This window comes from Scyliorhinus torazame, chromosome 6 (assembly GCF_047496885.1).
Source record: "Scyliorhinus torazame isolate Kashiwa2021f chromosome 6, sScyTor2.1, whole genome shotgun sequence".
Lineage (NCBI taxonomy): Eukaryota > Metazoa > Chordata > Chondrichthyes > Carcharhiniformes > Scyliorhinidae > Scyliorhinus > Scyliorhinus torazame.
The window spans coordinates 74338322-74366290 of record NC_092712.1 but is presented as its reverse complement, the minus strand read 5'-3'; the positions used below and the strand labels follow the sequence as shown (position 1 = coordinate 74366290).

General features: G+C 43.2%; 1 protein-coding gene across 6 annotated transcripts in view; it reads right to left on the bottom strand.

Moving 5' to 3' along the window:
* pard3aa (par-3 family cell polarity regulator alpha, a) overlaps window positions 1–27969 on the bottom strand; it is a 1126646-nt gene that overhangs the window by 99961 nt on the left and 998716 nt on the right. For 4 of the 6 annotated variants that reach the window (XM_072508330.1, XM_072508326.1, XM_072508327.1 and 1 more), the window contains one exon: window positions 11153–11416. The exons of the other annotated variants lie outside the window; for them this stretch is intronic. In XM_072508330.1, the coding sequence (XP_072364431.1) occupies window positions 11153–11416 (264 nt within the window). The remainder of the gene's footprint in view (window positions 1–11152; window positions 11417–27969) is intronic. 6 annotated transcript variants of the gene reach the window in all.

The following is a 27969-nucleotide window of genomic DNA, read 5'->3' as shown; positions in this document are numbered from 1 at the left end:
ACAGTGCAGAAGGAGGCCATTCAGTCCATCCAGTCTGCACCGACCCTTGGAAAGAACACCCCACACCTCCACCCTATTCCCGTAACCGCATCTAACCTTTTGGACATTAAGGGCAATTTAGCATGGCCAATCCACCTAACCGGCACATCTTTGGACTGTGGGAGGAAATCGGAGCACCCGGAGGAAACCCACACAGACATGGGGAGAACGTGCAGACTCCACACAAACAGTGACCCAAGACAGGAATCGAACCTGGGACCCTGGAGCTGTGAAGCAACAGTGCTACCCACTGTGCTACCGTGCCACCCCTTTGTGCCAGGTATGACTCCAACCAGCGAAGAGTTTTCGCCCTGATTGCCATTGACTCCAGTTTTGCTAGGTCTTCTTGATGCCATACTCGGTCAAATGTTGCCTTGATGTCAAGGGCAGTCACTCTCACTCTCACCTCAGCATTCAGCTCTTTTGTCCATATTTGACCTAAGGCTGTAATGAGGTCAGGAGCTGAGTGACCCAGGCAGAATCCAAACTGTGCAACCATGAGCAGATTATTGCCGAGTGAGTGCCGCTTGATAGCACTGTTGATGACTCGTTCCATCACTTTGCTGATGATGGAGGTTAGACTGATCGGGCGGTAATTGGCTGAATTGGATATGTCCAGTTTCCTGTGTACAGGACACACCTGGACAATTTTCCACCTTACCAGGTAGATGCCAGTGTTGTAGCTGTACTGGAACAGCTTGGTTCGGGGTGCAACAAGTTTTGGGACACAAATCTTCAGTAGTATTGCTGGAATATTGTCAGGACCCATAGCAGTATCCAGTGCCTTCAGCCATTTCTCGACAGTATGTGGAGTGAATCGTGTTGGCTGAATACTGACATCAGTGATGCTGGGGACTTCCAGAGGAGACCGAGATGGATTATCCATTGTGGAATCGCTTAGTTCTATTACTTGCTGCTTAATCTGTCTGCCACATGTCAATGTGTTGTAGTTTCACCAGGTCGACACCTCATTTTCCGGTATACCTGTTGTTCCTCCTGGCATGCCCTCCTGCACACTTCATAGAACCAGGATTGATCTCCTGGCTTGGTGGTAATGGTACAGTGGGGGAAATGCTGGGCCATGAGGTTGCAGGTTGTGGCTGAATATCATTCTGCTGCTCTGATGGCCCACAGTGCCTCATGGATACCTAGATCTGTTCCAAGTCTATCCCATTTAGCATGGTGGTAGTGGCACACAACACAATGGATGATATACTCAATGGCCTACTTAACAAAAGTGTAAAGTATGCCAGTAAATGGTGATTATTGATTGTGTTACAAGTAACCGGGGAAAGTTATATTTTATAGTTTAAAGTACAAGTTGCCCACAAAATAGTGTTTAGTCATCCCATTCAAAGGATCATCATATCATCTGCCATTTATGCCAACTTCACTACAATGCTATCACAAAACATATCTTACACTGTCCCCCATCAGTATTCTGCAGCGACCGCTCCCTCTGTGGCACCCTGGTCCACTCCCTCCCATCCCTTTGCAATCGCAGAAGATGCAACATCTGCCCCCTCACCATTTAAGACCCCAAACACTCCCTTCAGGTTAAGCACTGTGCCGCTTGCAATTCCCTCGATTTGGTGCATTGTAATCACTATTCCCAATTTGGTTGTCTCTATATTGGGGAGACTAGATGCAGACTGGATGACCCCGCTTTGCAGAACACTTTCACTCAATCCACAAGCATGACCATAATCCTCCGGTTCCTTGTCATTTCCATTCAGCACTTTGCTCTCATTGCCCACTTGTCCATCCTTGGCCTGTGACAATGTTGCAGTGAAGCCCGGCGGAAACTGGAGGAACAGCATTGCATCTTCCAGTTGGGCACGTTGTTGCCCTCAGGACTCAACATTGAGTTCGGCAACTTTAGATTGTGACCTTTCTCCTACATCTTAACCCCCCTTTTTGAAAATATTCCATACATGTCTTGCCTCAATGCCTCACACACACACACACACACACACACACAACAGGCCATCTTGTCTTTTCTTAAAGTTGCTACATTTTGTTGCAATCTCTCACAACTTCACTTTATTGTCTAACAAATTCTCCCTCTTCAGTCCTGTCGTACAGCCAAACGGATTCTTAACTGCTCTCTCTCCTTACAGATGCTGCCAGAACTGCTGAGTTTTCCCAGCATTTTCTGTTCTTATTTAGTCAATGATGTTTTAATCCGTTTGCTACAATAAGCGTGTTAAATCTCGTTGTGTCATCCTTTCAGTCGTCAACTAGAGGTTTGAATTTCAGTTTTTTAACGTTATTGGTCTCTGTGGGGATCGTAACACTTCATACGCTAAGAGAAGCTGAGCCAAATAAAACAGCAGGTGAGAATGGAGTTACGATATTCCAAATACCGAACCATTAAACTTTCATAATGCTGGGATACTTTTATAAAGAGTCAGGGACGGGTTTCTCCCAACCCGGGGCCGGGCCGGAGAATCCCCGCGAATGGGCCACACCGCCCCGACGCCGGCACGTGATTTTCCGCAGAGCAGAGAATCGCGCCACTGCCGCCGGAGTGGTTGGTGGGGCGCCGGTCGCGGGCCGCTCTACACGGCCGGCCCGCCGATTCTTCGGCCCAGATGGGCCGATAGAAAAGAAACGATTCCTGATGGCGCCATTCTAACCTGCTCTGAGCCGGCGGGACCTCGGTGTTGAAGGGTCGGGTGGCGTCCTGTGGGGGGGGGGGGGGGGGGGGGCAGGGGGGAAGGGGGGGTGGGGAGACGACCCCCGGGGGGGCCTCCGATGTGGCCTGGCCCGTGATTGGGTCCCACCGATCAGCAGGCCGGCCTCTTGTGGCTGGGGGCCTCCTTTCCTACGTGCCGGCCCCTGTAGCCCTGCGCCATGTTGCGTCGAGGCCGGCGCGTTGAAGGAGGCCACTGCGCGTGTGCACTTGGGCGCCGGCACCACTGCGCATGTGTGGATCCCACAGAGCACAGCCGTGCTGGCCACCTGTAGGGGCCAGAATTGGTCCTGGGAGCGGCCTGTTCACGCCGTCGTAAAATGCGACGGCATTTACGATGGAGTGGACACTCTGCTGCGGGATTGGAGAATTCATTCATTTCATTTTTCGCCCCAGTTGTTGCTTCACATTATATTTCCTGCATGAATCATTAGCTCATTTCCCATATCCAGAAATTTGTTATCGCAATTAATACCAAAATAACAGAAGTTATATGAACTGAACAATATTTTATACACACAGTGATCAAGCAGTACCATTAAGCAGTGGAAACTGGCATGGAACTGCAGCATTAAAGCCAACAAAACTTTAAACAACCATTTTAGAAAATTTTAACCATAAAGATCAACATCTTTAGCTTCTAATCTTGCGGGTAAAAAGTGGTGGCAGATGTTAAAATGTTTGCACAAACAATAAAAATCAGAGCAGCATTTTTTTAAAGTTACCATTGCACCATAGCTGAAGAAAATGCCTGTATAGCTGGAGTTTCACATCAAACCTGTTTAAAATACACTTTATATGCAACACAAGTTTGGGCTGTTTCAGGGCCCTACCAGCTGGTTATGGTTTAATTTTATATATTGCTTTCCCCCCATTTTAATTTAGAGGAAAACAAATCATATTCTACAGTGTAATTGTTTTTTCCAAAGCTAATGTTCACATCTCATGGGTGAAATTGGAACGGTTATCCACCTCACCCTTCCCAGGTGACCATTTTGATACCGAACTCAAGAGGAAGAAGCCAACCTTGGCATCAACTAAACCACGACCTGGTTCATCATCTCAACGCCTCTCAGCACTTTGACTTTGTCTCTTCATCTAGATTTCTGACTCAGAAAAAATATATACATGTAATCAGCATTTCACCAGTAGCCATAGAGTGAAAAAGGGTCAGAATATTAAATCCTTTCAAAAGCCTGAGAGCCAATGGTATCATTACGCCATTAGTGTCTGTCAATAATTGCAGACCACTAGTTATGTCACTAATGCAATTTCTTTTCAAACAAAGAAGCACAACGGTCATTCACTGATGTCATTAAAAGCTTTGTTCCTCGATTTGTACTGGTCCCACTGTGGAAGCACTGTTTTATTGTGGATTGCATTACAGCTTAATACAGTACTACCATCTTAAAAGGTCTGTCATTTCCTATCTAATGTCGTAGCCAGAGCCAGCTCAAGCACTGCCAGATGCATGCACATGCGCTACTTTGTTCATGTAGCAAGCAAAATAAATCTTTAATTTGGGAAACCACATACATTAACAGTGCAAAAAAAAAGCTTGGGCTATGCATTTTCCAGGATAAGCATCGTAAGACCTCAGATGGCCTCATGCTTTCATCTATAATGCGAGAAGGCAATGCTGCATCTCCCTGGTCCATTTCTTCCAAGGCAGGAGAGCACATTTAACAATTAACAATACTCATTAGTTTCAGAGCTCAAGACAACCACCTCTCCATTCCAATCTCCACCCCCAAAGCAGCAAGCTTTAATGACACTAAATTTCATTAATTTCCTGGCTCAACTGTGCCCATCACATGGAGCATATTGCAAACAATGTAACAAAGACGCAATGTGATTTTTGTTGTGCCGCATCATTGTATTTGGCGTGCGGCTCAACACTGCTCATTTAAAAAAAAATTTTATTCAGAATTGTCCAAGGATAGAATCTTTAGCTGAAATTTATTGCAGTACTTAGCCTAAAATATCACATCAGGATCGATAATCAGTGAGGACAAGATGACCAATAGGAAAATTAACAATTAGGGGGAAACGTTCAATTTCTAGAACCCACTTCTATTCACTGAATCATATTATCAGGATTTGCCTATACTGTCCTAAAAGTAGAGACGGCGTTAACAGATGAAATGGATGAGTAAGAAAGCAAAATATCGAATTAATACTTTTGTGCATGGGCGGCAGGCACGGTGGTTAGCTCTGTTGCTTCACAGCTTCAGGGTCCCAGGTTCGATCCCCGGCTTTAATCACTGTATGTGCGGAGTCTGCATGTTCTCCCCGTGGCAGAGTGGGTTTCCTCCGGGTGCTCCGGTTTCCTCCCACAGTCCAAAGATGTGCGGGTTAGGTGGATTGGCCATGCTAAATTGCCCTTAGTGTCCAAAAAAGGTTAAGTGGGGTTACTGGTTTGCAGGGATAGAGTGAAAGTGTAGGGATAAGTGAGGGCTGGTGCAGACCCGATGGGCCGAATGGCCTCCTTCTCACTGTTGATTGTATGGTTCTATGATTCCTAATGAATTATGGCTCAGAGGTTGGCAAGAAGGCTGCCTGAATTTGAGAAGATATTAAGTTAAATGATTATTGATGAAAAATATAAAACTTTGATTCTAAAAGCCTTGAATCATAATGGACTAATCTCTCAACTCGGTCAGTTCATATGTTCTTTTGATTGTTGTGTCACAGTGCATGGACATCTAACAGGATTTATAATAGGCGTTCAGCGATACCTGCCTCTGTAAAAGTTGAGTATACTGGAAATCTGCCTGTGTTCCCTCTTGTGCAATGCGCTTGAAGGCATACCGCACAGTATGGTGTGGAGACACAGATCGTGACAAAGACTGTCCACAGAACAAACAATGGATGGGAGTGCACTATAATTTTGGATATCCATCAGAAACTGTAAAAGGGCCCATAGTTGTCTGAATTCTCCACCTCCTCACCTTGCAACCCAAGAGTACACTGGCAGCCTTCCCCACTAGATTACATGTAACATTTAAAAGAATGTTTGAAAAGCATTGCACCTTCATAAACTAAACTGCATTATTTGCTTAGTTCATAGATTCATAGAATTTACAGTGCAGAAGGAAGCCATTTGGCCCATCGAGTCTGCACTGTCCCTTGGAAAGAGCACCCCAATTAAGACCACGCCTCCACCCTATCCCTTTTCTGGACACTAAGGGCAATTTATCATGGCCAATCCACCTAACCTGCACATCTTTGGACTGTGGGAGGAAATAGGAGCACCCGGAGGAAACCCACGCAGACGCGGGGAGAAAGTGCAAACTCCAACCAGACAGCGACCCAGCAGGGAATCGAATCTGGGACCCTGGAGTTGTGAAGCAACTGTGCTAACCACCGTGCTACCGTGCTGCCCATAGTTTTCCAGGGTTTACATCCCTTTGTCCAATAGAATAGGCTGAAGTACATTAACCACCCCATATAGATAGCAGAGCCCAATTCTTTTTACATTAGTTATTACAGTTAAGCACATATCCCCTTGGTCTTCCTCAACTGTCGAAGGCTGTTTTGCCATGCTGGGAGTAAAACAGAAAGAAAGATTTCCACAAAAGGTGCCTGCTGCACAACAATTTTTAAATTAAACCATTTTGCATTTTGTTCTCCAGCCAAACACGCAATGCACACAGAATAAGTCTGACACAGGAATGCTGTGTACTCTTAACACTTTTTAAAAGCACCATGGAACTAACTTCACGACTGAGCTATTATCACAAATGTCATTTTCAAGCGAAGGGTTCGCAATGACCTTTTAATGGAAAGAAAGTTCTGGCTTTATCAGAGCTGACTTCTACCAAAAAACAGATGGGGCATGAAAGGAAAACGACATTGGAACTAATCCAACTGTTAGTGCTGTTTACAAAGACACATTTTAGAGGTATACTACTGTGCAATACGGTTCCAAGGCACGGAAATGTCACACACCATCCACTCATGCTGAATGGTTTGAACGCGTATATACATTTTTAAATTTGGGGAACGCAATTTGAAATCAGGCAAATATTTCTCAAATGTTTGGGGTCACGTCATAGCTTTCTTTGGTCTAAATGCTAAAATAAAATATGTTGAGCGCAAGGCAAGAAGATACGGAGCAGTAGCTTTGTTTCTCAAGAAAGGCCTGAGCAATTTGAAATGCGAGGTATGGGAAGTCAAATGAGATTTAAAAGATTTATTGGTGAGGAATGCAGGCACTCACGACTATACTCACTACTAATATTGCAAATTATATCTGGGTGACTTGGGAATATTTAGAACAAGAAAATACAACATTCAATTCTCTGGACAGCCGCACAAATTCAGTAACAAAATACTTAACACACCCCTCAAACCAATTTATTTTGTTTCTTGCAATTCTGTTGCCTCCAATTTACAGTTCTAGTACATTTTTTGCCAATTTAAAAACCTGCTTTTTGACAAGTACAATGGGAGGACTTCAATTAAGTGACAATCCAATTTAGAAAGCAGAGGTTACAGAGGTCACTGAATAGTTCATCTAAGAAAGAAATGTATCTGGTGAGTTAATCACTGGGAGGCTAGAAAGGAAAGTAAAGGGGCAAAAAGTGAATCAGCCATTCAAGATAGTGAGTTGATAATTTTGTTGTTCAAAGTGGCTATAACAGTAAAAAAAAAAATGAAGAATACCATTCATATCAGTACATAGCTATAAGCATTAAACTCATGTCAGTGTTACAAGCCGCAATTGCGTAAAGCACACTTAAACTCGTGCAAAATTAGGGAAGTTTCCCTGTTAGCTCATGATCAACACTAGTAATATATAATCTTATAGTCAGAGGGGCCAACGATCTGGGATCTTCTTGAACTTTAGCTTTATACTTGACACAGTTACACAGCAATTGGCTGAGGCAATCTCCATGAAGAGGCTTCCTGTCATTCAGCTAAAATTCACCATATAGTTTCAGATCATCTTGCTACTCGTGGTTCTTGGATCAAAGCAATGGAGTCGCTGCAAGTTAAACATTGAAACCACTACAATATTAATGGTCCATGTGGGAAAACTGTACGTCTTGTTACTAGCTTTAATGTGGCAAAGGTTGTGTCTGTTTACAAGAATGCTGACAAGGGTAGTAATTATAGCCCACTATTCCTGGGTGGATCCACACCTACATCCTGTCTCATGACCTTGGATAGGAAGTGGACTTCCTTGTTATCATCTCCTGTGCATTCTTCCTCTCTAATCACAGACAAAAGCTACAACACTTCAAAGATTGTTTTCATTTTACCTAAAATGGAAGAGTCATCAGTATTGCAAACTAATTGCTCTACCAAGTCAGACCTCCTCATATATTTTCTAAGCACATTGGCACGCATGTATATACAAGAGCGGGTGAGGAGAGGGGAAACTATCAGTGTCAGAAAGGAACGGAACTGCCAAATTTAAAAATTCCTTTCTGCTGAGTAATATCTGTTACATGAATAAATTACAATTGCATAAACTTCAATAAAAAGCGTATCAGAAAACCATCTATATGCATTCAAGCACAAACTTAATAAATGAAGTTGGCAATATGTTCTGGGGAGTAATATGGAACTGTATCCAATTATAAATGAGCCCTATTTCACCCATTCCAATAAAAGGAAAATACTGTCAGGCTCCTTCCTGTTTGTTCTTGTTTATTCCCGGATTCCCTTTTCCTTGATTTTTTGCTGTTACGTTTTGATCCATGGATGTTTAATGGACCTGTGACTTTAAGGCAACGCAGCCTGTGTCTTTAATTCAAACAGAAGGATTCCGAAGGCGATGCTGCTTTAGGATGATGATTGCAAATTGGTTGACATTAGTGCTGACTCGGTTTGATTGATTTGGCTGGTGGCCAATGAATTGGCCCAAAAGGCTGCGCTCTGCCCGGTAACAGGTGGTGATTAGATCTGATCCCACTGGAATTTTTCAAAGCTTCAAGGGTTGATTTTTGCTTTCACTTTTGATTCTGCAGCTTGGATGGAGGGTTCTAATTAGCTCGCTCCAAAACGATCTGACTAATCCCCACCATAAGAACACTGTGAGGGCTGATTCTCCTCCAGTAAGTCTGGGTGTCATGTTCTCGAGACTGCAGAGGCTTGAAGTCAAACCACGAGCTGAAAGTAAGGTTTGATGTGGAATAAAGTATCTATACAGAAAGATTTAGGCCTGGAGGTGAACCTCGAGTAGAAAATCCAGTTTGATAAGAAATAAAGCATCTCTCCAGAAAGCCTGTTGCTAGTGAGTACTAAATTATCTAACCTGAATGAGTGACTCTGCAAGGAAGGCCATTAACATCTGTAAATCAGACACATTAATTAGCGAGCATTCTGCATGTTTGTCTGTCTTGTGGGCTCAAGTAGAGGATGGGGTAGTTACAGAGGGTAGGTTAGCTTGTTAATATTCAGTTGCATTTACTGCATATTTCAGTATTATTTGTTACTATAAATAAACGGTTTCTACTTACAAACCTGGTGACTGTAATTATTGGGCAGCCAAGGTGCCGAAGAGTTCGGGAATTTTTATACCTATAATTGGTTAATTGGTGTTGTTGCTTCGGGCGAGTGGAGCCGGAATTGACCGTGCACATGCTGTCGTAACAATAAATATGACTATAAATGCATGATTGGTGCGTTAACGTGTATTCGGGGACATCACAATAGCCACAAAAAGCTAGGAGATTTGGTGTTAAACATAAAGGCCTGCTGGCATTTTTGTCCCGTCCTTTCAAATAAACTCTTTTATGATTCACATACATTACCATTTTAAAAATAAATTTGGAGTAGTCAATTATTTTTTTTTCCAATTAAGGGGCAATCCATATCTTTGGGTTGTGGGGGTGAAACCTACGCAAACTCAGGGAGAATGTGCAAACTCCACACGGACAGTGACCCAGGGCCGGAATTCGAACCCGGGTCCTCAACGCCACAGTCCCAGTGCTAACCACTGCGCCACATGCCACCCCTTTCACATACATTACCAATAGGCAGAATACAGATCAATAGGTGATATGGGTTCAGGTAATATTGCAGCATGTGAGATCTTCTCTCTTACGGTTAAGATGTCAGAAGGCTTTTATGCAGATGGTGAGCCATTCGGCCCACCTGATTTCAACCAACCCAAGACATCTTGTACAGCCCAATTGTAACATTTATTGGTTTCTTAAGTAACTTGGAGACTTCCCTCCCAAGAACGTTTCCATATTGTTGATTGCTCCATGTGAACAACTCCTTCATATTGACACAAATATAACTTTTTTTCTAGTTTGAGCCTACAGGTTCCCTTGTCCTACTCTCAGTTTAAAAGCCTTCCGGAGCATTCTGTATTAACCTTTTTTGAGTCCTGCGATTGTCTTGGGATCAGCTTGGTGGCTCTTTTCTACACTGACTCCAGTGCTTGAATATCTTACTGGTTTCCCAGTCACTGGAACTGGACACAGAATTCAGGCTGAGATTCGACAGAGCACAATACAGTTTGATCACAACTTCCTCGGGATGCATTCAACTGCTTTTGCTGATTATTTTCATGACTTAAGAATTCTAGCATTATTATTCAACCAATATAAAGTTTTCACAGTGGAATCTCGGTGATCAAAGCATCTGTAGGATTTTGAAAAAAATCTAAATATGAATGACTCTGAGCATTTCAGATGGGCTGGGGCGAAATGTGGCCTCTCATTCCTGGTGTCCAATGGCTGTCCCTGATGTTCAATGCAGTTTTACACTATGTGCCGTCGTGAGGTGATCAAAATATTATATTTACTCATTTAGCCAAAGCAACGAATTGCAACACAACAGATGAAAGACTTTGTTCATGATATGCCACCCCCGCCCTTCCAAATAATTTTGTGACACTGACTGCCAATACATATACGAAGATATTTCACTTGGGCCACTCGGAATTCTATCACAGGTGTAAGCCAATCCTTACCAAGGAGGATGAGATAAAATTGGAAACAATTAAAATAAACTGCACCACCAAGCCATAATATTCAACAAGCTGAAGATTAGATGTCGAGAGATGCATTGCGGAAGCTGCTGCATTCCAACCTGCTCTATTACGGGAGTGTTAAAAGATGTTGCAACTTTGATATGTGCAGAAATATTAGTCAAGCAATTTGAAGAGAAGACTGGAAATTTGCAACCAATTCAGTAACCCCATACAATATGGTAGGATTGCTGGGTTACGGGGATAGGATGGAGGCATGGGCTTAAGTAGGGTGGTCTTTCCAAGGGCCGGTGCAGACTCGATGGACCGAATGGCCTCCTTCTGCACTGTAAATTCTATGGTGGGTTTTAAATCCCGGACCCATCTTCTGGAAGCACTTTGTGTCGAGGATGAGCTTTGAGCAAAGCAAGCACATGCTGCAAGAATGCTTTCTGAGCAAATTGCAAGCGTAAAATATATCAGATTACCTTTCCGCAGTTGGAATTTTTCCATTCCTTGATTTATTCACTTGAGCATACAGCGCTTCTGTCGGTTGTGTTTCTTCTCTTGCACTTTGTGGCCTAGCATTTAAAATCAGGTTGTGCCTGCTGTCTAAGGAAGATTCGTACCAACTCATGCCAGCATATGTTGGGTCATCATCAGATCCATAGGTTCTATTCAAATCTTGTGGATCTGCATAGTCTCGTTCCCGGGCTTGCCGCTCCCGAATTTCACGGTGTTTTGCCTGAATTCTGTAAAATTCATGAACATCAAGTCATCTTGTGACAAACGGAGGGGAGTCTCCACAAATGTAAGTGATAAGAGCTTAATATGAAAAAAACAAAATTCATTAATATTAATGTTGAGGGTAAATTCACAACAGAACTTTGCACTCCAATTTGGAGGGCCCAGGTTCAAATCTCAACTTCAACATATATTGAACGTGGCTAGCGTCTATGAAAGGATTTCTCTGTTGCTTGGTCAGACTGGAATACTTCACTGTGATAGACAACTTTGTCAAATGGAAGAAAATAAAAAATTATAACATACTGTGGGCACTGGAGTGAATTTTTTATCAGCATAGTGCGCCATCGCCAGTACACCCATGTGACAGATCAAACATTCCACCTTTGGAGTGGAAAGCTGAAGATGGAGTGCAATTGAGGGATGTTTATTTGAGGGAACCATAAGTAGTAAATGTTGGAATTAATACAATGCATGAGTAGTCTGGTGTTGGATGCCTGTCCCTCACTTCGCAGAGGTTGCACTATGTTACAGATGTAAAACAACCTTTCCACCTGCATTATTGGGGGCCAGGATTTTCAGACGATTACAATAATTACCCGATTGACCTCAAGAAATTATAAGCCACTGCAATCACCCGGAGTCACCCATTTAGACCCCCCCCCCCTCCCACAGGGGTGGGTTTATTAGCAATTAATCATGACAAGCCTATTCCAGTCCCCAGGATAGCTGAGAGTAGCACCGTGGAAGATCTTCTAGTAGTTAAAAATAACATCTTTAGTATTAATGTCAATCCTGAAAGGGCATGCAAATGCAATATTCTACTGTTCTCTAAAGAATAATTTATCGATGCTTCAAGCACCTTTGGTCCAAAAAGGATTACCTTGCATCTGCCAGTCAAACTATTATTACCGTTATAACTTCTGGCTGTGCAATTATAAAAAAATAATTCTATTCTTATCAGGACCACTGCAGGTAATCTAACGAAAAAGAAATTTAAATACCTTCTTTTCAATTCCATTTCCCACATTTATCCATTATTCGACAATCTAAATTATTTGAATTGCTAATCAAACATTTTTATTGAGATGGCTAATTAAATTACTCCATATGAAAAAGAAATCCAAAATGCCTGTCAGAATCAGGCATGTAATAAAAATGTTGGTTGTGCATTCAAACATCACATTGGCCGATTGATGTGTTATTACTTAAAAAAATAGTGAAGCCTAACCTTTCTCTCGGTAATCACAAATTAAGTATTTCTAAACCATATAAATACTGTGGCTACAAGAGGGAGGGTGGGGTCAGAGGCTGGGAATTATGCTGTTGCTCACCTCCTGACTTCCCAAAGGCTATCCACTATCAACAAGGCACAAGTTAGGAATGTATTGGAATACTCTCCATTTGTCTGGTCGAGTGCAGCTCCAACAACACTCAAGAAACCTGACACCATCCAGGACAATGCAGACCTCTTGATTGGCACCCCAATTACCAACTTGGACATTCATTCTCTCCACCACCAATGCACAATGGCAGCAGTGTGTACCATTTACAAGGTGCACTGCAGCAACTCACAAAGGCTCCTTCAACAGCACTTTCTCAGCCTGTGACCTATATAATCTAGAAGGACAGATGCATGGGAACACCACCACCTTCAAGTTCCCCTCCATCCACGCCATCCTGACTTGGAGATATATTGCTGTTGCTTCACTGTTGCTCGGTCAAAATCCTAGGACTCTCTTCCTAACAGCAGTGTGAGTGTTCCTAACACCACATGGACTGCAGCAATTCAGGAAAGACAGCTCACCACCACTGTCTCTCAAGAGCAATTAGGGATGGACAATGAAAATGAACTTTTAATAAGTTTTAGAGATCTAGTATCATAGCAGAGCTAGAACAGCACCCAGATCATCAGTTTGGGGGATCCAAGTGTCAGGGAGATAAGAACACATCTGGCAATGACGTGAGTGCATGTTGACGGTTTGCATACATGGTGTTGATTTGTAAGAGATTTCATCTCAATGGGAAACACAGGCCTCCATGTCTTCTGCAGCCTTAGCTCCGGCCAACTGCGCTTCAGCTGTGAACAGACATGGAGCAGTGAACACCTACAACAAGCCTCCCCCTCCTTGCTGAAGCATGCAAGAAAGTTGTAGAATAACAACTCTTGTGCGGTAAGGACTGAAAGATACGTACTTGTGCTTCATTTTCACTGTTTTGAAGAAAGATCTCGTGGCAAGCAGCTTGGCAGATTATAAGGGGCTCGGAAACATTTAGGGCAGTTGTACGATTTTATATGTGTGCACTGCTGTTTTTCTGTCATGCCAAACAATTAGATGTCTATGTTTTTCAAACTGAAGTACTTTATTTGAACAATAATATTAATGGATACATCTCTTGTGGCTAAGGAGAAAGAAGCTGAACTTGAACCGAGGTTATTAGATTTTGTAAATTGTTGAGTTGGGTGGCTATATTTCAAATTATATTTGGCACTGGGGACGCCAGCACAGACTTTAGAATAATAATATTATGATCTCTTAGGGAACTTTCTAAGGACATTGATGGGGTTTCCTGGAGCTTGACCCTTTATAGGCCAGCTGATCTTCAGTAGTTCCAGATGGTCTGAAGTGCAAGACTATACCCATTTTTTCTTTTGGTATGACCTTGAGGTCGCAAAGTACCTGCATGGTGCATTTTGTAAAGGAATGCACACAAATTACAGGAGATTAGAGTTCATATTTAAACATTAACTTGGTTGGTTGTGTGTTCTTTTAAGTCATGTGATACGCAGAAAATAAATTTGCAAATGCGGAAAATCTATAAGAAAAACAAAAAATGCTCGAAATACAGAAATAGAAATATATCTCACAACAGAAGAATAAAGATTAAAACTGTTTGAGAAAAGATCCCTCATCAGAACTTATTCTGACCGCGAGTCTTTACCTGAAATGCTAACCTTTCTTTTAAAAAGGCTTTTTTGTTTTGTTTTAAATTTAATTCACGAATGTAATGAAATCCAGTTTCTTCCTTGTCAATGAATTTCTATTAACAGACCCCTCAAGCTGGCACCAATTTAAGATGTTAATTTCTGACATGCACTGCAATGTAGGCCACTGCTCACCTAATTAAAAAGGATGGTGTATAATTTAGGAGTAATAGCATTATATTACTGTTGCAGTGTTGCTATTCATTAGCAGTTTACTTTCACAGTGATTGTTACACCAAATCAATGTTGCTAAAGTAACATGAAAAGAATTCTTCCATCACTGCCACATGGGCAATCGCACCCTCTTCAAAAATGCATTCGCTGGGATTGGTCAGTGTTGACACATTTTAATTACAAGCTAGGGTAAGACCCACTAAGCCCCAAGCTAACCCCCCACCCCCACTCCACTCCCCTGCTGAGCGAGGTCATAGTTAGGTCAATAGGTTACAGTTGACCACTTGCCAAGGTGCGCGGAAATCTCTTCTATCGAGATGTTTGACTGATAAACTGAACCGCACAGAAATACACAGACCACATCTCACTTCTCGTTTAAAGTCACATTTTCCAAATTTTGGAAATGTTGCATTCTGCATGATTAAAACTGTTGCTATCTGGTGAGAGTTGCAACATGCAAGTATATATAACCAATTCATTGACCAGATCCCATAAATAAACATGCACATCCAAACTGGACCATAGCCCCTGCACGTGTTACGCCATTGCCTTTGTTCTTCAAATGAAAAACAGTTTCTTTCAAATGAGGAACGAATTATGTTTCTTTTCCATCTGCTTCTGACTTCTCCTTTCTATCTGGCTCTGTTCACTGTGAAGTCACCAACACTGACACATGCACATTGCTGCTACAATTGGGATGTGCCAACAGCACACAATCTAACTTTACTCTTCATTTCAACCAGATTAGAAGCGACTGCAGACTGCCAAATTCAACAAAAATACTACTTTCTATTCCCTACATTGAAGTTAATTAGCTTTTCCAGACGAATAGTTAAATGTTTTTGATCAATCACACAAGACACAGCAAGGGAGGGCTAGTCATATAGTGCATCCTTTCAAAACTCAGTAGAAATTATCATCCTTTTATGATCCCATCTGTTGTGTGTGGAGCTGGATTCCAACAACATGAACAAGAATTCACTCCTTTTATAGACTTAAATGTTCCAGTGCTTTTATCCAATAATAAGTCTAATTTAATGATCCAGATAAACAAGTAACAACTTCCTTTCAGACTTCAGTATTCAGACTTCACTCCCACTGATAGTTAAATATATTGTTCATTCCTCATCAGAAATTAGGTAACACACTTTGTTGCCCATCTCTAATTGCCTTTGAGGCAAGGATGAGTTTTTACCTAGGACTTTTGAGGATGACGCTCCCACATTCATACAATCCCTACAGTGCAGAAAGAGGCAATTTGGCCTATCGAGTTTGCATCGGCCCTCCCCGAAACAGCACTCCAGCTAGGCCCAATCCCCCACCCTGTACCCATTGGTGCTAGGTAGGGAATTCCAGGATATTCACTCAATGACAATGAAGAAACACAAAAATATGTGAAAGATTCTGTGTTCCTGAGGAAACGCAGATGTTGCTACGACTTCTCTGTTCCTTTTCATTCCATAGGTTGAGGCTGAAGGGGAGTGAGGTGCGGTACAAATATTTGGTATTGCACAACATTTTAATTAATGTTAGAATCTCTTTTCTTAAAAAAAAAAAATTGTTTATACTAACTGAACTCTCAAACATATTGATTGAAAACTATACACCGGTAGCCTTATCAGGTGGTGTCATTTTAAAAATTATTTAGATCGCTTTATGATTTTTCAGAGTTGCAAAGTGCCTGTTACTCCTCGGTGGGATTCATTTTGTTGTGTAGTTTCTTCCAACACCTCAAGCCACTTGTCATTTCCAACAACTTTGGAATTGTTTATATTGATCACATTGGGGTTAATTTTGCAGTAAAAATACAGTAAGGCTATCGATGCTCATTTCTATAAGAATTAAATTGGTCAGCAATGTTTGGCAAATGAGCTTAGTCGGTTAACTATGGAAGTCAGGAAGTTGCTATCTCATTTGCCTTATTCCTCCAGAAGCTTTGTTTCACCAATTACTCAGCAATAGAATTTGCATTGAAATACATGAAAGAACATCAAGTTGCTGTACTTATATGATAGATAACCACTAAACATCCCACAATAGAGTCCATTCAATGTAAGCACATGGTGCATGCAGTAAGAAATCTTAAATCCTGCCAAACACCTCTCTGGCACTGAAATATAACTTTTAGAATTGTAGGGCGGGATTCTCCGAACCCCACGCCGGGCCGGAGAATCGGTGCAACCACGCCACGCCGCCCCGACACGCGATTCTCCGAGGAGTGGAGAATCAGCGTCGTTTGCGCCGGCGCGTTTGGCGCAGTGTCAGTCGCGGGCCGCTGTCCACAGCCGGGCCGGCGATTCTCCGGCCTTGATGGGCCGAGCGGAAACGGCAGAGTCCCGCCGGCGCCGTCCACACCTGCTTGCAGCCGGCGGGACATCTGCGCGCAGGGTCGGGGGGCGGCCTGTGTGTGGTGGTGGGGGGGGGGGGCTCCTTCATCGGGGAGGGGGGGTGCCTCCGATGAAGTCTGGCCCGCGATCGGGGCCCGCCGATCGGCGGGCCGGCACCTGAACCCCTGCACAATGTTGCATTGGGGCTGGCACGTTGAGGATGTCCCCCGCGTATGTGCGGGTTGGCGCGGCGACCAGTTGGCGCCGTGAACCGCTCCAGCCTCCTTTCCCGGCGCCAACTGGGTACCGCTCCAGCGCCGTGCTGGCCCCCTATTTTGCACTGAGTGCTGAATTTGGTGCATTTGAGTGCGATAGTGAGAGTTTGGTGACCGAGGGAGTGCTGAATTTGGTGCATTTTGAGTGCTATAGTGAGAGTTTGGTGACCGAGGGAGTTAGGTGAGGAGGGAGTAAGGTGCTCCTTTCATTTTGTTTCCGCAAAGAGTGAGAAGAGAGCCAGGAGTTTACAGAAAGTGTAGCTGACTGGGAGCAGAGTCGGAGGGCGGAGATCTAGTTAGTCCACACAGCAGCTATATTCTGTAAGGTAAGAGGGGATGGAGGCTAGGCCAGTTACATGCTCCTCCTGTAGGATGTGGGTGGTGAGGGATACCACCGGTGTCCCCGCTGACTATACCTGCGGGAAGTGCACCCAACTTCAGCTTCTCAAAGACCGTGTTAGGGAACTGGAGCTGAAGGTGGATGAACTTCGGATCATCCGGGAGGCAGAGGGGGTGATTGAGAAGAGTTACAGGGACCACACCCAAGGCACAGGACAAGAATAGCTGGGTCAGGGGGAAAAAAACAAACAGGCAGACAGTGCAGGGATCCCTCGTGGCCGTTCCCCTTCAAAAAAAGTATACCGTTTTGGATGCTGTTGGGGGGGATGACCTACCGGGGGAAGGCCCTAACAGCCAGGTCTCTGGCACTGAGTCTGGCTCTGGGGCTCAGAAGGGAAGGGGGGAGAATAGAAAAGCAATAGTTGTAGGAGATTCAATGGTTAGGGGAATAGATAGGAAATTCTGTGGTCGTGAGCGAGACTCCCGGAAGGTATGTTGCCTCCTGGGTGCCAGGGCCAGGGATGTCTCGGATCGTGTCTTCAGGATCCTTAAGGGGGAGGGAGAGCAGCCAGAAGTCATGGTGCACATTTGTACCAACGACATAGGTAGGAAAAGGGGTGTGGCGGTAATAAACAAGTTTAGGGAGTTAGGCTGGAAGTTAAAAGCCAGGACAGACAGAGTTGTCATCTCTGGTTTGTTGCCGGTGCCACGTGATAGCGAGGCTAGGAATAGGGAGAGAATGCAGTTGAACACGTGGCTGCAGGAATGGTGTAGGAGGGAGGGCTTCAGGTATTTGGATAATTGGAGCGCATTCTGGGGAAGGTGGGACCTGTACAAGCAGGACGGGTTGCATCTGAACCAGAGGGGCACCAATATCCTGGGGGGGAGGTTTTCTAGTACTCTTCGGGAGGGTTTAAACTAATTTGGCAGGGGAATGGGAACCGGATTTGTAGTCCAGCAACTAAGGTAGCCGATATTCAGGACGCCAAAGCGTGTAATGAGGCAGTGGGGAAGGGAACACTGACAAAGGAGAGTACTTGCAGGCACGGAGATGGGTTGAAGTGTGTATACTTCAACGCAAGAAGCATCAGGAATAAGGTGGGTGAACTTAAGGCATGGATCGGTACTTGGGACTACGATGTGGTGGCCATCACGGAAACTTGGATAGAAGAGGGGCAGAAATGGTTGTTGGAGGTCCCTGGCTATAGATGTTTCAATAAGATTAGGGAGGGTGGTAAAAGAGGTGGGGGGGGGGGGAGTGGCATTATTAATTAGAGATAGTATAACAGCTGCAGAAAGGCAGTTCGAGGAGTATCACCCTATTGAGGTAGTATGGGTTGAAGTCAGAAATAGGAAAGGAGCAGTCACCTTGTTAGGAGTTTTCTATAGGCCCCCCAATAGTAGCAGAGATGTGGAGGAACAGATTGGGAAACAGATTTTGGAAAGGTGCAGAAGTCATAGGGTAGTAGTCATGGGCGACTTTAACTTCCCAAATATTGAGTGGAAACTCTTCAGATCAAATAGTTTGGATGGGGTGGTGTTTGTGCAGTGTGTCCAGGAAGCTTTTCTAACACAGTATGTAGATTGTCCGACCAGAGGAGGGGCAATATTGGATTTAGTACTGGGTAATGAACCAGGGCAAGTGATAGATTTGTTAGTGGGGGAGCATTTTGGAGATAGTGACCACAATTCTGGGACTTTCACTTTAGTAATGGAGAGGGATAGGTACGTGCAACAGGGCAAGGTTTACAATTGGGGGAAGGGTAAATACGATGTTGTCAGACAAGAATTGAAGTGCATAAGTTGGGAACATAGGCTGGCAGGGAAGGATACAAGTGAAATGTGGAACTTGTTCGAGGAACAGGTGCTACGTGTCCTTGATATGTATGTCCCTGTCAGGCAGGGAAGAGATGGTCGAGTGAGGGAACCATGGTTGACAAGAGAGGTTGAATGTCTTGTTAAGAGGAAAAAGGTGACTTCTGTAAGGCTGAGGAAAAAGGTGACTTATGTAAGGCTGAGGAAACAAGGTTCAGACAGGGCATTGGAGGGATACAAGATAGCCAGGAGGGAACTGAAGAAAGGGATTAGGAGAGCTAAGAGAGGGCATGAACAATCTTTGGCGGGTAGGATCAAGGAAAACCCCAAGGCCTTTTACACATATGTGAGAAATATGAGAATGACTAGAGCGAGGGTAGGTCCGATCAAGGACAGTAGCGGGAGATTGTGTATTGAGTCTGAAGAGATAGGAGAGGTCTTGAACGAGTACTTTTCTTCTGTATTTACAAATGAGAGGGGCGATATTGTTGGAGAGGACAGTGTGAAACAGATTGGTAAGCTCGAGGAAATACTTGTTAGGAAGGAAGATGTGTTGGGCATTTTGAAAAACTTGAGGATAGACAAGTCCCCCGGGCCTGACGGGATACATCCAAGGATTCTATGGGAAGCAAGAGATGAAATTGCAGAGCCGTTGGCAATGATCTTTTCATCCTCACTGTCAACAGGGGTGGTACCAGGGGATTGGAGAGTGGCGAATGTCGTGCCCCTGTTCAAAAAAGGAACTAGGGATAACCCGGGGAATTATAGGCCAGTTAGTCTTACTTCGGTGGTAGGCAAAGTCATGGAAAGGGTACTGAAGGATAGGATTTCTGAGCATCTGGAAAGACACTGCTTGATTAGGGATAGTCAGCACGGACTTGTGAGGGGTAGGTCTTGCCTTACAAGTCTTATTGAATTCTTTGAGGAGGTGACCAAGCATGTGGATGAAGGTAAAGCAGTGGATGTAGTGTACATGGATTTTAGTAAGTCATTTGATAAAGTTCCCCATGGTAGGCTTATGCAGAAAGTAAGAAGGCATGGGATAGTGGGAGATTTGGCCAGTTGGATAACGAACTGGCTAACCGATAGAAGTCAGAGAGTGGTGGTGGATGGCAAATATTCAGCCTGGATCCCAGTTACCAGTGGCGTACCGCAGGGATCAGTTCTGGGTCCTCTGCTGTTTGTGATTTTCATTAATGACTTGGATGAGGGAGTTGAAGGGTGGGTCAGTAAATTTGCAGACGATACGAAGATTGGTGGAGTTGTGGATAGTAAGGAGGGCTGTTGTCGGCTGCAAAGAGACATAGATAGGATGCAGAGCTGGGCTGAGAAGTGGCAGATGGAGTTTAACCCTGAAAAGTGTGAGGTTGTCCATTTTGGAAGGACAAATATGAATGCGGAATACAGGGTTAACGGTAGAGTTCTTGGCAATGTGGAGGAGCAGCGAGATCTTGGGGTCTATGTTCATACATCTTTGAAAGTTGCCACTCAAGTGGATAGAGCTGTGAAGAAGGCCTATGGTGCGCTCGCGTTCATTAACAGAGGGATTGAATTTAAGAGCCGTGAGGTGATGATGCAGCTGTACAAAACTTTGGTAAGGCCACATTTGGAGTACTGTGTACAGTTCTGGTTGCCTCATTTTAGGAAGGATGTGGAAGCTTTGGAAAAGGTGCAAAGAAGATTTACCAGGATGTTGCCTGGAATGGAGAGTAGGTCTTACGAGGAAAGGTTGAGGGTGCTAGGCCTTTTCTCATTAGAACGGAGAAGGATGAGGGGCGACTTGATAGAGGTTTATAAGATGATCAGGGGAATAGATAGAGTAGACAGTCAGAGACTTTTTCCCCGGGTGGAACAAACCATTACAAGGGGGCATAAATTTAAGGTGAAAGGTGGAAGATATAGGAGGGATATCAGAGGTAGGTTCTTTACCCAGAGAGTAGTGGGGGCATAGAATGCACTGCCTGTGGAAGTAGTTGAGTCGGAAACATTAGGGACCTTCAAGCAGCTATTGGATAGGTACATGGATTATGGTAAAATGATATAGTGTAGATTTATTTGTTCTTAAGAGCAGCACGGTAGCATTGTGGATAGCACAATTGCTTCACAGCTCCAGGGTCCCAGGTTCGATTCCGGCTTGGGTCACTGTCTGTGCGGAGTCTGCACGTCCTCCCAGTGTCTGCGTGGGTTTCCTCCGGGTGCTCTGGTTTCCTCCCACAGTCCAAAGATGTGCGGGTTAGGTGAATTGACCAATGATAAATTGCCCTTGGTGTCCAAAATTGCCCTTGGTGTTGGGTGGAGGTGTTGAGTTTGGGTAGGGTGCTCTTTCCAAGAGCTGGTGCAGACTCAAAGGGCCAAATGGCCTCCTACTGCACTGTAAATTCAATGATAATCTATGATTAATCTAGGACAAAGGTTCGGCACAACATCGTGGGCCGAAGGGCCTGTTCTGTGCTGTATTTTGTATGTTCTATGTTCTATGGGGGCCAGAATCAGTAGTGCTTGCGCCCGTTTCGCGCCACCGTGAAACGCGACGGTGTTCACGACGGCGAGGAGACGACCTCCATTTCGGAGAATCCCGCCCCCGGAATCTCATTCCTTCAGTTAATTGTCGGAAAGTTGTAAATAATTTTTTACCCATGTTCTCACTCTGTCTAACTGCCATTTTTTAAAACACTCTCTCAATTGCCTTCCTGCAGATAATTTTGCATTTGAATTAAAGATTCTAATTTAGATTTCCTGGCTCAGACTCTGTCCAGCTCATTAATAATTCTTCAATCCGATGAGTTGAGATATACTGCTGCTTGCCCTGTTTACACAGGTCTCAGGTTCCTTATAGAGGGTACTGTGCCACTGGGCTTTTCCACAACAGCACATTTCAGTGCAAAATCCAATAAAACGTAGGTAACTATAAGTGTCCTAGCACCATTCATTCACCGCTTACCAGAAAATCTGTGGGATAGGTTTCCTAACATTCTTGTAATGAGATTCATCCATTACACTATTTGGCCATTTGTTCAATGGCAGCTGCCTTTTTCATGTATGGTACGATTTCAAGGGCTTGAGATATCCTGGTCTTCCAGCCAACATCCAACCGCTTCAAACAGAAGGAGCCCCCCCCCCCAAAACAAGCCGCCCCCCGACCCTGCACGCAGAGGTCCCGCCGGCTGCAAGCAGGTGTGGACGGCACCGGCGGGACTCTCTAGTTTTCGCCTCTTCAAAATGTCTTTCAAGTGAGAATAAGAATTTCACATCATTTGTGTTATCGGTTATAAGGGTTCTCTTCTAAGTTCTAAGAGATTCAATTTTTCTCTTCACGCTGTACACTTTACCAGTCAGGAGCGCCTTTTTCTGCTTCAATTGTTTAAAAACTCATGCTGTATTAGAATATTAAACTCATGCTGTATAAGTGATTTCAGTAATTTTTGCTCTAGTCTCAGCTTTCAGGCAGCGCCCAGTTTAATTTCTATTTGGCTCCTTGAGCTTTAGAATCAATCAACACTTTCACTGGTACATCTTAAATCTATTGTAGGTTGTGCACCTTTACTCATAATTGACTTCACCTTTTCTCCAGTTTTCGTAACTAATATGTTTCCTCTTCTGACCCACTGTAATTTAATTCCCATTGTTGGGTTTTTCATATAATAAAAATTGCCCTTTTGTTCTGAAACTGTCTATTCCTCAAGTATCCAGACCCTTTTGAGTTGGTTTTAATTGCTTAACTTTTAATTTCTTGAGAATTCCAAAAATCTAAAATACTGCAAATCTGAAACATAGGCAAAAAAATCAGGGAAGACTCAACAAATCAGTTGGGAATCCATGGAGAGAACATAAAATATGTTCTCAGTTATGCATCTTTCATCAGAACTTACCAAAAAGCTCTCACCCAAAACATCTTGTGTGTGTTTTCCACAGATGACACCTGACCGGGTGAGTTGTTTTCAACATATGCTGCGTTTGACATTTTCTTTGCTCAGCTCTCTGACAATCCAACACTTCATTTAGAAAATGTTGTTTCTTCAATGCAAATTGCCAGTTTCCAAGAAGCACCACCTGCAATAATCAGTTGTGATCTACATTCTGGAACTACCTTTCACTAACTGCATTAGTCATGAACAAGACAGTCCCTTCCAAATTTTATTGAGCTTGTGAAAGCTGGTCGTTTCACAAGTTGTTGCTTTAGGCACCTGATGAATGGCAACAGCAGCTTTTTGCACCATTTTTATCATTACCTTTGCTTGCATTAGAGTCAAATGCTACGATAGCTCCTCCACATAGGTATGTAATTTCTGCTCAAGTTCTCATAATACTAAATCCAATTAATATTGAAATCTCTCATTAGTCACTGAAGTCATTGAATTGCAACTGAAAACAGATCAGTCTGTGTGTCAAATACAGCCAGGATAGACACTGCTGTCAACATTTGGACAACCGACTGATGCTCCATGCATAGTTAAACAGATAATCTCTTATCCTTCACAGAGATATTTTTGGTTTTCTCTTCTGTCGCTATGACCAACCATTGTCACAAATTCAATGTGTGAATGTGGGTTTGAATCATATTGAACAGAAAATAATTAATATATAAGACTGGTGACAATTTTACTCAGCAACCATGTTCTTACTTGTTAATCTTTAAAATATTAACCAGAAACTTATCAAAGGTGCATTATCTTCAAGATTAAGCCTAGACGTATTACCACATGAATCACTGAAAACTTGGGGATAACTGCAACACTTAATAGTTACCGTGTCGATTGGCTAGGTTATCACTTGAAAACTTCAAGGCCCATCTTTAGATTATTTCATTTAAAAGTTTTCATTATCAGGACTCCTACCATTTCAGTAGTTCGTGCCCGGTTTACCTCGCACCAAATGCTGCGGAAAATGGATAAACTTCTGTGATGCCAACACAACTAAAGCAGAAGATGCCGAAACACAAGGCAAAGTATTAAAATACTGCTCAACAGAAACAATTAAACAAAAAAAAAAAGGACAAGCATGTAGAAGAAAGCAGCATAAGAACAAGGGCCAGGAGCTTATCCATTAGTTCAACTCCTTGGCTTTAGGCAAAGTTTGGACAGTTCTGAGTCGAACCAGTTGATGAGTTGTAGAAATAATGAATTCCAGAGAGGGATCCAGAACTTGCAGACAAAGCAAGTTTTGACATTTGAGGGGAAGTTAAGAAATCAAACCCTTCAATTTCACCCAGATAAATTGACGAAAGGAACATCGGATTTGCGTACTTTTTGGATGGGGAGCAGACTAGTGGGAGAAACAAAGACCAGAGGAGCAGATAGATGAAGCCAGATGATAGTGACCTACACAACTCCCCCTCCCCCTACTCCTCCGGGATAGGAGTGTAGTGTGTCCAGGTATGGCAAGAATTAGGAAAAAAGTGAACAGCAACGTCACAGGAAAGCCATAAGTTGGCTGGTTAGTGAGTAACTACTCTCAGGACATTTGTAAAGAAATGGCAGATATATTGCTATTAGGAGTGTGTGTAAAGAGTAGAAGTAAGAAAAATATTAAGATAAATAAGGTTTAAGTAGCTTAATTAGCTTCCTTACAATTAATAAAGAAACCCCAGGAAAGGAAAGTAAGAAGCAGTTCAAACTTCTGTGTTATTTATAAATAGTAAGGTTTATTGGTTTGTGTAGGGTTTAAATTAATAATGTTGCTGATCATTAATTGGATCATCCTGTGTCCACCAGGCCCAACAGCTACAACACATAACAACATAACCAGGAGTAGGACTCAGCACCTTAAGCCTGCTCCGCCATTTAATACGATCATGGCTGATCCCATCACGGCCTCAACAGCACTTTCCTGCCCAGTCTCCAAAACCTTGCAAACCATTGCTAATCAAATATCTGTCTATCTTCTTAAATTTACTCAAAGTCCTCGCATCCACTGCACTCTAGGTCAGTGAATTTGAGATTCACAACTCTTTGAGAGAAGTAATTTCTCCCCATCTCTGTTTTAAATCTGCTACCCATTTTCCTAGATTTCTGTTCTTCTGAAGAATGAGAGGAGACTTTGATGGGAAGGGGAGGAGCCTGCGGCTAGAGGGGGAGGAGCCTGCAGCTGGAGGGGGAGAAGCCTGCGGCTGGAGGGGGGCTGTGGCTGAAGGGGGGGGCCTGTGACTGGCGAGGGAGGAGCCTGCGACTGGAGGGGGAGGTACCTGCGGCTGGAGGGCGAGGAACCTGAGACTGGAGGGCGAGGAATCTGCGGCTGGAGTGTGAGGAACCTGCGGCTGGAGGGCGAGGAACCTCCAGCAGGACGGGGCGATCCAGCCGTCATGGTCCACCACATGGGTACCAACAACTTGGACAAGGCAAGGAGAGGTTCTGCCGAGGTATTATGAGCGGCTGGAGGCACATTTAGCAAGCAGAACCATGAAGATAACAATCTACAGATTACTCACTGAGCAATGGGCAAATTGGCATGTTGCAAATAAGATTAGGAAGTTGAACGTGTAGTTCAAAGATTAAGTGTGGGAGAAATGGGGCAACAGTATTGGGGAAAGTGGGAGCTGGACCTTTGTGATGGTTGTCATCAAAGGCTCTGGCAAGTTGGATAACTAGACAGTTGGAAGGGTTATAACCTTGGGGAGAGGGGTTAAGTGAGGGAAGGACATGGCGACAATACAGGGTGATGATAACTTGTGTGGCAAGAAGCGACAGAGCATATAAACCGAAGACTGCACAAGCACACAAGGCCAGAATTTGCAAAAAAATAGTTAAAAGACAGAACTAAAGCTCTGTATCTGAATGTGTGTAGAATTCATAACAGAATGGATGAATTGTCACCTCAAATAGAAATAAATTTGCATTAACTGATAGCCATTACAGAAACATGAATTTCAGAAGAGCAGAAATCCAGGAAAAGGGTTAAGTCTGTTAATTAAGGGTGACATTAATACAAGAGAGATGACATTATTTCTAAAGATCAATATGCAGAATCAGTTCGGATACAGATAAGAAATAGCAAAGATAAGAAATCACTTGTGTGAGTAGTTTATCGACCCACTAACAAAAGCTACACTGTAGGATGGAATATAGAGGAAGAGATAATGGGGTATTGTGAGAAAGTCATGACATTAATCAGGAGCGATTTTAATCTACATATCGATTGGATGAATCGGTGGCAAAGGTAGTTTGGAAGATGCGTTTGCAGTGTTTTAGGGGCAATTTCTTAATGCAGCATTTTCTAAAACAAGCCAGTGAGCAGGCTATTATAGATCTCGTAATGTACAATGAGATTGGATTAACTAATGACCTCACAGTGAAGGAGCCTCTCGGTAGTAGTGATCGTAACATAACTGAATTTCACATTCAGTTTGAGGATGAGGTGTGTTGAAAAAAGACTAGGGGAAGGATGTACCATTCGTACCAATTGGAAGAAAAAATGCACAACTCTGCAAAGGTTAGTGATAGGTCAGAAGATTGGACTGAATATCAAAAACAAAGAATGACTAAAAATATAATGGAGAAATTAGAGTTTGAGGGAAAGCTAGCAAGAAATATAACAACTGTAAAAGTTTCTACAAGTATTTATAAAGGAAAAGTGCAACTAAAGTGAGCATTCGTCCTCTAGCGAGTGAGTTGGGGAAATTAATAATGGAAGATAAAGAAATCATGGAATCTTTGAACAGATATTTTGTCTATGTCTTAACTGTAGTGGTGAGAGGGAGGAACTTTAAACAATTACAATCAGCAAGGAAATGGTACTGAGAAAACTATTAGAACTAAAGACTGACCAAGTCCCCAGGACTTGATGGATTTAATCTTAGGGTATTAAAAGAAGTGACTGCAGAGATAATAGCTGCAATTTTCCAAAATTCCCTCGATACGGGAAAGATTCCATCAGATTGGAAAATAGTGAATGTAACACCTCCAGTCAAGAAAGGGAGGAAACAGAAAACAGGAAACTAGGGCCAGTTAGCCTGACCTGTGCCATTGGAAATGCGAGGATCTATTACTAAAGAGGTTATGCCAAGGCACTTAGAAAATCTTAATGCAATCATGCAGAGTTGTGTTTAGCTAATTTATTGGGATTCTCTGAGGAAGTTACAAACAACATGAATAAAGGGGAATGAATACATGTGGTGACTTGGATTTCCAAAAGGCATTTGATAAGGTGCCACATGAAAGGTTACTATAAAAAAAATAAGAGTTCATAGTGTAGGGGGTAACATATTAGTATGGATAGAGGATTGTTTAGTTAACAGGAAGCAGACAGTAGAAACAAATGGGTCTTTTTCAGAGAGCCATGTTGTTAACTGGGGGGGCCACAGGTGTCAGTGCTAGGGCATGAACTATTTACAATCTATGTCAATGACTTGGATGAAGGGACCAAATGGATGGTTGCTAAATTTGCTGATGAGGCAAAGTTAGTCTGGAAACTAAGTGGTAAAAAGGGCAAAAGTTGTCTGAAAAGGGATATAGATAGGTTAAGTGAATGGGCAAAAAATTACCAGATGGAGTATAATGTGAGAAAATGTGAACTCATGCATGTTGGCAGGAAGAATAGAAAATAACTATATTGTTTAAATGGATAGTTTACAGTTCTCTGCGGTACAGAGGGATCCGGCAGTCCTTGTGCATGAATCTCAAAAGGTTAGCATGCAATACAGCAAGTGATTA